General features: G+C 37.2%; 1 protein-coding gene across 1 annotated transcript in view; it reads left to right on the top strand.

Moving 5' to 3' along the window:
• The window catches only part of LOC150092471 (uncharacterized), a 340,631-nt gene that overhangs the window by 136,989 nt on the left and 190,585 nt on the right, over nucleotides 1-13,057 (top strand). The window contains exon 2 of the mRNA XM_090415136.1: nucleotides 10,658-10,692. Within this exon, the coding sequence (XP_090271262.1) occupies nucleotides 10,658-10,692 (35 nt within the window). The remainder of the gene's footprint in view (nucleotides 1-10,657; nucleotides 10,693-13,057) is intronic.

Raw genomic sequence — 13,057 nt, 5'->3', positions numbered from 1 at the left:
AAGTTAGTGAATAAGAAAAACGAAATTTAAATGATTATCTGCAGCAAACAACGGAAATATTTCTAACTGAGGTAAGGAAAGAGGGTTTATTTAAACCCATGGAGACAAAATTGGAATACAAAACCAATCAAGTAAAAGTGAGAATTGAAAGATGGAAAAATAAGGCATTTCATGATAAATACCTTCACAGCATAGACGACAGTAACTTGACCTCGCAATGGTTGAGAAATGGAACACTAAATAAAAAAAACAGAATCGGTAATTTTTGCAGCACAAGAACAGGCCATTAAAACCAACGTTATGAAGGCAAAAATACAAAAAATTCAAGAAGACAGTAAATATAGATTGTGCAAAGAAAAGTAAGAAATGGTAGACCATATTATAAGTGGATGCAGCGAAATCGCACAAATTGAGTACCGTAAAAGGCATGATAACGTAACTAAGATAATCCACTTGCATTTATGTAAAAAAGTATGGGTTTGAAGTATCTAATGACTATTTGAAGCATAAAGTGTTTGAGAATGAAAAAGCTAAAATACTCTGGGATTTCAAAATCCAGACTGACGATACCTCGGAATGTAATACACCTGATATCACAGTGGTTGGAAAAAGTGAAAACAAGCATGTTAAGTTTATCGAAATATCAGTACCAGGATATAGTCGGATTCACGACAGAGAAAATGAAAAAATTACAAAATATCACGATTTGCAAATCGAAGTTGAACGAATCTGGCAAAAGAAGATTATGGGAACAACTTTCGTTGTTCCCATAATCATATGTGCTTTTAGGCACCATCCCTAAAAAATTGAAAAACATCTAGAAGCACTCGAGTTAGATGGATTAAAAATTGGGCAGCTGCAAAAGGCTGCTTTGTTCGGCACAGCTTTCATTTTCAGAAAGTATTTTCAAGGAGGAGTTTCAAGGAGGCAGAGGGTTACAAGTGTGGTCCCACAGGGCTCAGTACTAGGACCTATATTGTTTAACCTTTATATCAATGACATTGCCAGTGGATTGCAAGGGGATATTAAGTTGTTTGCAGATGATGCGAAGCTGGGAAGGATTATTAGTAATAGTGAAGATGTGGTAGCCCTGCAAGAGGATTTGAATAAGCTAGATAGATGGGAAAATGAATGGGGGTAACAGTTTAATGCAGCAAAATGTAAGGCCTTGAGGTTTGGAAAACATTGATGGGATGCTGCATACTCTATGGGAGGAGTTATACTGGAGGAAGTAGGGGAGACAAGAGATCTGGGGTTGATGATTGATAGAAACCTGAAATTTAGGGGACATATTGCAAAGGTGGTGAAGGTAACAGAGGATTGCTGCAATTATGAGAAGGACACTGACCTGCAAAGATAAAAGGGTTATCATTCTGTTGCATAAGTCTCTGATCAGACCACACTTAGACTATTGTTCTCAGATTTGGTCTCCAGGATTTGAAGGAAATAAATTAACTGTGGAAAGGGTAAAAAGATGGTTTCAGGACTGTACAGGTTTAGTTATGAGGATCGGCTGAGGGAATGTGGACTGCAGAGTTTGGTAGATAGAAGGAGAGGTGATATGATTGAGACTTTTAAACTGTTGAGAGGTGGTTACAGCTTTGACACTGGGGAGTTCTTTCACTTGGTTGAACAGCGGGAATGAGTGATGACAAGAGGTCATCCCTGGAAATTATAAAAGGAAACTGTGAGCAAGAGGGTGAGGAGTGGTTTCTTTGCGTGGAAGGTGGTTGAACTGTCGAATGCATTGCCTGATGGAGTGGTGAGAGCGAGAACGGTCAATGAGTTTAAGGAGTGGTATGATAGAATTTGTGTTTCTTAGGGGGGACCTCCCCTCGATGAGTCTTGACAGACTTTATGTTCTTAAGCGGGACCTCCCGCGATGAGTCTTTTGACTCCATGGAGGCCTGAATAATAATGATAATAATAATTTCCACAACTCATAGACCCTTGGTTAGGGCTTAAATTTGTGGAATATAACCAGCCTTTTCTTAAGACTGAGGAAGCAAATCAAGCTTTGATGAATATTATATATATATATATATATATTTATTTATAAAAATAAATTGAACTGACTAGAACCCGAGATAGTATAACAAAAACCTTTAATACATCATGACTAGTTTCATCGGTGCTCCGACTTCTTCAGGTGAAAAATAAAAAACATAAGATATAAAAATAACACGGTAAAAAAATGAACTTTCCAGCTTAATAAAAAGCAGAATAGTAACAGTCATATTTGAATAGATGACTGCGTGCTACCGTTGCATGAGTAGAATGTGTGCGACAGCTAATTTTAGAACGCCAGTACTGGATTACTGCGCTATGGGAATCAGGCAAATTGTAGCTTAGATTATTGTTTAAATGTGAAGGGACCAGAACTATTTCTTTTGATTCGATAATTCTTTTTTCGAATTCATCCTTGCAAATATATAAATTAGTAGTGCGTTCCCAGTCAACTTGATGTGGCTGTTCTTCAAGGTTAGAGTTTGCCGAGAAGTGGACATGACTGGAAAGGGCGCTTTCTCGTGCTCTACTGTAAGAAATGTCATGTCTATGTTCCTCAAGACGAAGTGAAACAGATTTATCTGTCTGGCCAAAATAAGGTCGACCACAGTTGCACAAAACTTTATAAACACCAGGAAAATGCAGTTGGTTGTGTTTTGCTTTTGGTCGACTCAGAAAAGAACGAAGTTTTGGCAGCGTAGTATAGTCGGACTTTATGTTGAATTTCTTCAAAATCTTAGCTAGTTTTGGGGTAAGAGTGCTGATAAATGGTAACTGTATATGAGTGATAGGGTTGGAGTCATCTTCTTGTCGAGGATGTTGGCGTGGTCTCAAACGTTTAGTGATGTTACGAGACGAATATCCATTATTTAAGAAGGTGTTTTTCAGGAAGATGTCTCACTTCCACAGAAGAAGACCTTCAAACAGAGCTTAACTTCCTGAAAAACACCTTCTTAAAACACCGATGAAACTAGTCGTGATGTATTAAAGGTTTTTGTTATACTTTCTCAGGTTCTAGTCAGTTAAATTTCATCATCATCATCATCAAATTCCTGCCATGTACCCTCAAAGGGTGTACAGGATATGATAGTACTACATGAAAAAAATTACATTATTATTAATTTCCTATCTACAATTTTCCTCCAAATCAGTCTGTTACTTGTCAAGACTCCAACATTATCAGATCTTATATTTCTATCGTCTAAAGCACTTTGTACCGTATCAATCCACCTATATCTTGGTCTAAAACCAAAGATCCATCAAGCTGGCAGGTGATTAAAGTGTCTAGGAAGGGGAGAGTGTTGTTTTATTCTTTTTCTAAGGTGAACTGGACTCTGGGGGTATTGGTTGTTTAAGTGTGTTACGAAGGAGTGGAGTGAGTATGAGCCATGTGGCCAAATAGCGAACACATCATCCACGTAACGAAGCCAAATAGTGGGTGTTTGTGGAGCAGAGTTTAAAGCTTTCTCTTCAAAGGTCTCCATAAAGAAATTGGCCAAGTGTGGGGAAAGTGGTGAACCCATGGGTCCCCTCCATCTGTTTGTAGAACTTTCCTTGCCCAACGAAATAGCCTGAGTTCATTGTGAACTGAAATAGGGCTGAGATATCGGGAGGAAACTTGGCTTGGATGAGCTCTAGGGTTTCTTTGAGTGGGACATTAGTGAATAGGGAGGAGGCGTCAAAACTGACCATTATGTGAGTGTGTTGGAGTGAGAGGTTTTCTATATTGGCTTTAAAGCGGGCTGAGTTTTTTATGTGTGATGGTGTGTTGCCAGTATAGTGTGTGAGCGTTTTGGCTAAATGTTTGGCTAATTTATATGTGGGGGAATCGATGCCATCCACTATGGAACGTAATGGCACATTTTCTTTATGTATTTTTGGGAGTCCATATAATCGGGGGGGGGGGGGTCTAGAGTTGTAAGATTTTAGTTTGTTAGTGACTTCCAGGCCAAGAAGTGACTTTCTTAAAGAGTCTGTGGAGAGTTCTAATCTGAGAGCTGGTAGGATTATATTCAATAGGGAGGTAAGTGGTACTGTCTAGTACTAAAGCATTAAGCTTACCTTTGTGGTGCTTCTGATTTAGCACCACAGTGGCGTTTCCCTTATCCGCTTTGGTGATTACTATTTTTTTGTTATTCTTCATTTCTTGTAGGGCTGTATATTCGTCTTTGGATAAATTGGTTTTTGGAGGTTTGGCTTTAGTGAGAACACCGACTACATCCAGTCTGACGTTGTTGCCGATATGGTTAGGAAGGTTGCAAATCCCACATTCTATTTTGATCACGATTTCCTCAGCAGGTATTCTTTTAGGAGCTAGGGCGAAATTGTGACCACGTGCAAGTGCAGTGAGTGCTTCAGGCTTTAAAACTGCTGACAAGAGGTTGACTACAGTGTTGAGTGGTGGCGGTGGTAAGGAAGTAGAATTCATTATCAGGTTTGCGTATTTTTTCAAGTGCCGACTTCGTATTTTTTCGAATTCTTTTCTTGCCAATGCGCATGAGACGTCATAAAGTATCGTCCAAAGATCATGGCTGAGTGTATTCGAAAGCTCTTCCTCTAGCGCCCGTAAGGTTTTGTTTACATCGGCAAGGAGAATACGTGTCGCGGTAATTTGTTCTCTTAACAGGGCAAAACTAGTGCGATTATAAATGCGCAGAGCTTTTTGTGAAGTAAAACAGTGCTGCAATTTAACACAATTAGGGATTACCTTGTTATCCCAGCAGTGTTTTAGGAACGCCAGACGATTTAGTTGTCTGCACATCTTCAACCTCATTTTGCCATATTGACGGGCCTTTCATGCGATGGAATCTTCATGGATGATCATAATTCTAGTAGCAAGGCTTATACGTTGGTCATACGTAACTGGTAATTAGTTTACGGAATTAACAATGCATATAAAGTATATTAATTAAAGATAACTTTAATAAATAACTTCTATATTTCGACAACGTCACGCTGCCATCTTCAGGAACATAAAGATATGTTATGTGCATGCAGGCACTAACAAAAGCAAATGAGGAAGAAAGCAAGAAACTAATATTGTTCCTAAAGTCCTAATGGTGCCCTCTGGCAGGCTAATTTGATTGTCTTGGGAGTTGGGCTGAAGTTCTGAAAATGTAGGTCTCCCAAATTTGGGGTAGTTTCATGCACCCAAATTAGTTGAGGTTAAGAACGTTTTTAAGAGCTGCTTAAGATTCCTTGAATAATCTTTCATATTTAAACTTGCTGCGGTGTATTATTTTTGTTTTCTTCCAACGAATTCTATGGTGGGTATCTAAGGCATGGTCTGCCAGCCCAGAGCGGCTGTACTGGAGACCTACATTTTGAGAACTTCAGCCCAACTGCCAAGACAACCAAATTGGCCTGCCAGAGGGCACCATTAGGACTTTAGGAACAATATTAGTTTCTTGCTTTCTTCCTCATTTGCTTTTGTTAGTGCCTGCATGCACATACCATATCTTTATGTTCCTGAAGATGGCAGTGTGATGTTGCGGAAATATAGAAGTTATTTATTAAAGTTATCTTTAATTAATATACTTTATATGCGTTGTTAATTCCGTAATCTAATTACCAGATAGGCAATATTATTATGGCAGTTTCAGATATTTCAGAATTTGGATGAAGAAAATCAGCATTTCATCTCAGCAATCATCAGCTTGCCTTTGTCACTGAGTTGTGAGATCTTTTGTTAACATTGCACCAATCATATGCACGTCTTCTATGCTATCTCTTCTTGTTTCACACACAGCTCTCACTTCTTGTTAGTCATTCGTGAAGGATTGTTCTTAACCCAGCGTTAGTAAGGTGGGGTGTCACAGACCCCAAAGGTTTTAATTTCACTATAACTTCACTACCACTTCACCACGGCCAGGTTAATGCATCTCAAATCTTGTAAATTATGGGTAATTTTTGCTAATCTAGTGAAACATTCATGTTCTCATGCTGGTTTTGAACTTAAAATTATGATAAACTCAAAGATCATATGATTTCGAAATGATAAAAGGAAAATAAATAGTGAAACTGTTTGTTTTAATTTAATTAATAATGTGAGCCATTATAAATTATATTGAATACTGAAGATTTAATTATAAATGGCAATTAAGTTTTTCCTGAAAAACTTGGGTTTCCAAAAATCCTCGCATATATCTCATACCACGATTTTTTAACTTTAATTTTGGAGAAAATAATGCGAGTTATATTCGAGTAAATACAGTAATATCATTAAATGGAGGTTTTCAGTATGATGACTTTAGTATGCTTTCTTCAGGTGCCCTCTTGCAAATGAGGATATCATCATCATCAACAACCGCAGGTCCAATGCCCGTAGGTGTCTGATGCCATCGTGATATGATTTTTCCGTTGCATTATATTTTGTGCAAGATGACTCAGTTTGTGTATAGCGTTTCCACACCATTTGACAATGTCAGTGCCCCATTCTCTGTTTGGTCTTCCTCTTTTGTTCTTGCCTTCAATCATCCCAAACAGCAGCATTTTTATTTTCCTCTAATCATTCATTCTACATATATGGAGAAAGAGATGTAGTTTCCTTTTTATTATTTTCTGGATCAGGTTTTCTTTTGGTTGTGTTCATCTGTAGATTTCCTCATCGTTCACTTTCTGGATCCAGATTATTCTCAAGATCTTTCTATAGCACTTCCTCTCAAATGCTAATATCCTCCTTTCAGATTCTCTCAGGAGTACTCAGGCCTCACATCCTTAGAGCATGCTGCTGAAGATACAGTCTCTACACTGCGCAGTTTAGTTTGCATTTTTATAGCTTGTCTCTTCCATATATTGTCCATGGCTTTTAAAATAGTTATTGCTTTGGCTATTCTAATTTTATCTCTTTTTGGGGTTCAAGATATCTCCATGATATCTCATGTGGCATCCAAGATATGTGAAGTGTTCCACATTTTCCAGTCGAAATCCATCTATCGTAATTCTGTTCAGTAACTCCTGTTGTCGAAATATCATTGTTTTAGTTTTTTCAAAGTTGACATTTAGTCCATATCTTTTTTCTTCTGTGTATAGTGTTTGCAATGCCTGTTCCAGCTTGCTGCATCTTCTTCAATCTCCAGTCGCACCTGTTATCCTGATTTTTGCTTGTGCTTGGCTATTTATATCTTTTAGCAGCCGGATCAATTTATTGTCCATGCCATAAGATTCCAAGACAGCCCATGTTATATTTTGATCAATATTATCAAATGCTTTTTGGAAGTCCATGAAACAGTCGTATATCTTTTTGTTCTTTCTTTGAGCTTTCTCTGCTATTAGTCTTAGTGCGAGTATTTGTTGCACTGTACTTCAATCTTTTCGGAATCCGGCTTGATCATCAGGAAGATGTGCTTCCATATGACTCTTGAGGGGCATTCTGTTAGTATTTTCATCAGCACTTTGCCAAGATGACTCATTAATGCAATAGTTCTGTAATTCATGCATTCTAAAGCACTGCCTTTCTTATGAAGAACAACCAAGACCGATTTTTTCCACTCTTTGGGGGACATACTCTGATACCCAATTTCATTACATAGCTTATGCATTTCTTTTACAACTAATTCTCCCCCATACTTTAGCATCTCGCCTATAATATTGTCATCTCCAGGTCTCTTGTTGTTCTTGAGATGTTTTATAGCCTTATTCACCTCCTCTTCCAAGATGTCATTTTCAAAGATCTCTGCTGGTGGAGAGATTGCTTTTAGTTCTTTGGTTACTTTTGTTGCAGTATTATTTAGTTGATTTTTATATAGTTCGCTGCAATATCTTGTCCACCTGTGTATGATTTCTGTCTTGTCCATCAATACTTTACCATCTTCATCTTTGACTGCTATTGATCTTGTTTGCCACTTCCTATTGACATTTCTTATCCATGGCAAATTACTGAAACATCTCTCCACGTTCATTTCTTTCTCCATATCCAAATTTTGCCATAAGTTTGTAGATCTCTCTAGTTTTGTGTCCTCCATAGTATTGTTCAATGTCTTTGCACAGATCTTCCAACCATTTGGCTTTATCAGATCTTGCTGCTTTCCGTACTTCATTGCATTTTTGACAGTATAACTCCTCTGCTGACTCTGAATTATCTCTTTTAAGTTTCAGTTCTCTTTTCCCTTGTGCAAATTTTAGGGTTTCCTGAGTTATCCATTTCTTGTTGATCTCTTCTCTTTTAAGAAATACTTCCTCTACCTTTCTTTAACAACTGTAGTCAGTTGTTCTGCTCTTGTATTAATGTTTTGTTTTACACTTGGGATCTTAAGCTTAGTTTCCAATATGTGCTGATATTCTGTTCTTAGCCTGTCTTCATTTAGTTTTGAGATGTTTCTAGCTTTTCGGAACTTTCCTTTGTACTTCTGTTTCAGTTTTAGTCTTATATTCACAATCACTAAGCTGTGATCCAAATCAATATCATCTCCTTGGAATGATCTGCACTGTTGAACTGAGGTTTTCCATTTCTAGTCTGTTAATATCAGGTCAATCATGTTCCTGTGTTTGCCATCTAAGGAGCGCCATGTCCATTTACGACAATCTTTTTGTTGGAATTTGGTATTGCAAATCATCAAGTTCTTGTCTGTTACAAATTATTGAAACATCTCTCCACATTCATTTCTTTCTCCATATCCAAATTTTGCCATAATCTTTTCCCACCCTGTGTTATTTTTGCCAATCTTTGCATTCTTCTCCATTGATGAGTATATCCTGCTTCAGCACCTCATCAATTTCTATTTGTATATCCCTGTAAAATCTCTTAATGTTTTCATCTGCACTCTCTGCAGTGAGTGCATATATTTGAACGGTCATGGTATTAAATGGTTGGGCACTAAATCTTGCAACCATTATTCTTTCACTAACTGGTTTGTATCCAATCATTGCCTGACAGTCCTTGTTACTTAGCTGAAAACCTATGCCTGCTTCATGCTTACTTTCATTTCCTGACCAGAAAACTCTTCCACCATTTGATTCTCCTGACAATGTCCATCTCATTTCTGAAATACCCAATATATCACATACATCTGTATTTCTTCATTTCTTCTTGAAGCAACTGCAATTTTCCAGTTGCCCAGAGTGTACGGACATTCCATGTACCAATTGATATTCCCTCCTCCAAACAGGTTATTTGTTATATCGATGGATCATCAGACACCAATATGATTAATGGAGATGCTGATGTTCTCCTTCTACTCCCAAAAAGCTGAAAAATTTTCAATAAAAGTTGGATCTGGGAGAATTGCTTCCAATTTTATCAGCGAACTTTACGCAATAAATAAAGCACCCAAAGCCTACTTAAAATTATCATCATCTCATCAATCTGAGGAATTATAATTTACAGTGACTCAAGATCAGCTATCGAGGCAATCAAAAATGGCAATACCAAGCACACACAAGACACCCATAAACTCTTAAATCAACTAAAGTGTTTAGGAAAAAGTTGCAATTTCCAATGGATTCCTGCTCATGTTGGCATTGATTACAATGAAGTAGCCGATAAATTAGCAAAGAGGCAAGAAACTCACATGATAACTCTCGCTGATGCTAACACACTAGCAAAAGCTAAACTAATTCCACTGAAATCAGTGATACAACAACAAATTCCCAAAATCAATGCTGGCAGAAAGACCTCCACCAAGATAGCAAGACTACGAACAGGACATTATAGAGGAATGAAGATCAATACAGATGATATGAGAACATATATAAACTGCAACAACTGCCTCAATACTGAACTGACACCCACTTACATCTTTACCTGTCCAGCAATTATAGCAGCCTTGAGAAATAGATCCTAATCCTGAACAACTCTATACAAATAAAATCATCGACATAGCCAAAGCAGTTCAAGGAGCATACGAAACATCTAAGACTCTTCAAAGGACAAGACAACAACAACAGGCCTTAGTTTGATTTTTTGTCTTTGTTTTCTTTTGTTTTGATTTTTCGAGCCCTGATTACTCGATTGAGGACGCGGACCTTGTTTGATCGGAGGACGTCCGAGCTGGCATTAGTTTATTCTCTTGTTCTTTGGCATCAGATTTCAGTCGTGTTTTCTTTTTACTGTCAGCACATCAATACTTATCTGACAAACCCTTAGTCTTCCTTGAAGAGCTTGGGAGAGAATCAAGAAGGAGCATATAGATTTAGGCTTAGGGCGGCCTAAGCTCACCTTGACGCAGTACCATCATTGGACTTCTGTGGCATTTTATAGAGTTACAGGAGTTGTCCACTAACTCACCATATCCTGTTAATTTTACTGCTTTTTGGCTATTCGTAGATAGCCACCATTTCAGGTGGCCATTCCCCGATCTCCAACACAGGGACCCATCCGGTGGCATGCAGTTTTGCCTCTCGGGGAAAGACGGCAGACCAGATATGCACAAGATTATTCAGTTACGTGAACTTCTCCAGTACCACCAGAAATAGCACTCTTTCTGTGATACAACCCATGCAAGCTGAAATAGTGGAAAGTAGTGACGAGATGATAACCTGGTATAATCATGCCGCTTTGGCACACACACCAACAAATGATAAAATTTCAATATTCATATGTGATCATTCATTTTGTAATGCATTAATAAATAATTAAATAATTCAAAATATGAGCAAATTTTTTGTTGAAAGAAGTAAAATATGTATATATATATATATTTATTTATTTCAGCATAGATGCCTGCAATTAGGATTTCGCATACCCAGGTATATTTTCTTGGTATTTTTTTATTAAATATCAAGCATTCATTATTATTTATTTCATTTATTTTTTTTTGAGGAAAAGATTTTCATTTTAAATTTCATTTCTCTAGTTTAACTCTCCCTCTCCTTCTCTCTGTTTTTCTATTCAAAAGCACAAGAAATATTACAGTCCATAATTTTTGATATTAAGGGAGTGTTGACTGGGTTCTTTGCTTACAGTATTATAAATGAGTGGAATGGATTCCCAGAAAGTTGTCAGTGGCCCTGATAGTGAATAAGTTTAAGGAGGTGTATCGAATGAATAATGTTTGGTGCAATTCTACTGCAATGAGTTTTTTGGCTTCATTGAGACCTCCTTCATCCCATAATACACAAATGACTGTAGAGTAGATATTAGGAAATGTTTCTTACAGAAATCTTCAATTGAGAATTGAATTGATTGACACTTCAAAAAAAGTGTCAATCAAGGACTTTGAATTTGCTTTCAGCTCTGTAAATAAATCACAGGTCAAACATTATTATTATTATTATTATCCTAAGACCCCCATGCACTCATTGACTCATCTACGAGGTCTCTTTTGTCATACATACAGCTCATCATATCATGCCTTAAACACATTCAAATTCTCTCTAGACACCACACTCTCAGGTAATGCATTCCAATCATTCACAACTCTCCATGAAAAAACCTACTTCTCACTCCCTTGCTTACACCCTCCAGGGATGACCTCTTGTTTTCTCCCATGATTTTATGAAAAAACTTTTCAAAGTTCATGCTATATAAACTCCTTACCAAATTCTATATCACTATCATATCAGCCTTCTTCCTCCTATTCGCTAGACTCTGCAAATTGCATCGTCTCACCCTTCTTCATATTTGACATTCCAGAGAACAGAAACTATTATAGTCAATCAATTCTTGACTATCTGCAACATCTCTTCATTTTTCTGGAAACCAGGTGACCAAATCTGTACACCTGCAGTCCATATGTGACCAATCAGAGCCTAATGCAATATTAATAGAGTATCCTTCCTTGTAGAAATCAGTGTCCTCCACATCATTGCTAGAAATGTTGTGTTGTCCCAAAGTTTGGCAATATGGACTCTAAATTTTTTATCTTTATACACTATGATCCCAAAATCTCTTATATGCTCCACCTCCAAAAATATATATCCCCATCAAGAGTAAATACTACATCCATATTTGATTTCTAAATTTTGAACAACATTGAACTGGCATCCCACACACACATGCATATTCATTCAGTCTATTTAAATCTTCTTGTAAGGCCATAACATCTACTGTACTTCTCATAGTTTATCCCAACTTGGCATCATCTGCAAACAACTGAATATCCCAATTATATATTTGGTTTAATCCTTTATCCAAGTGTAAGCAAACAAAGTTTGCACCTGCAGTATTTTCAGCACTGGGACAACTCATGGCAAAGGTGGTATAACTTTTCATCACTTGCCTTAGTATCTCATGATGCAAAGCACATCTCCTTGCAGACATATATAATGCTATGCATTAAGGACGGATCACTACCCAGATTGGTTTCGACGTTTATTGAGGTCTCATCAGTGGGAGCCAAACACAGAGGTGGTGATACTAAGGTGGAAGTAATGGAGAAATCATATTTACATATTATCCAGAGAATTTTAATTATAATGTGTGACACCTTTTGGCAACTCGTATATGGAAATATGACTTCTCCATTACTTCCACCTTTACCACCTCTGGGTCGGGCTCCCACTGACGAGACCACAATAAAGGTCGAAACTGGTCTGGGCAGTGATCCTTCCCTTAATGAATAGCATTATATATGTCTGCAAGGAGATGTGCTTTGCATTTTGGGATACTAAGGTAAGTGATGAGAAGTTATCCCACCTTTGCCACGAGTTGCCCCAGTCCTCAAAATACTTCAGGTGCAAAGTTTGCTTATTCTTGGATAAAGGATTAAACCAAATATATAATTGGTGGCACAGCCAAGTGAAAAAACTTCCATCAACTGAACATCCCCATTCACCTCTTCTGAAGTATTATTATCATACAGGTTAAAGCAATTCTAGTTTTAAGAGAAACTTGTGCCATAGTTTTATACAATATATACATGAAAACACAAGATAAAAGTATTATTTATTAAATATACTGCCATCTATTTTAGTCGGAAATTAACAGACAATCATCAGTTACTTAAAATAATTGTTACAAGATAGAATGCAAAGAATTGCTTTATTCAAAATAAAACAAGCCACGTGATGAGGAAAAAAAATGTCTTCTAAATGCTCTAAATAAAAGGTGACTAAAACAGGGATTCTACATCTTTACTCACCATAAGATCATTAGGTTTTATGGAGACATTTT

The sequence above is a fragment of the Typopeltis vanoorti genome, chromosome 26 (assembly GCF_054136105.1).
Source record: "Typopeltis vanoorti isolate ZY-2024b chromosome 26, IOZ_Tvanoo_1.0, whole genome shotgun sequence".
Classification (NCBI taxonomy): Eukaryota; Metazoa; Arthropoda; class Arachnida; order Uropygi; family Thelyphonidae; genus Typopeltis; species Typopeltis vanoorti.
This window is presented reverse-complemented; position numbering and strand designations above follow the sequence as displayed.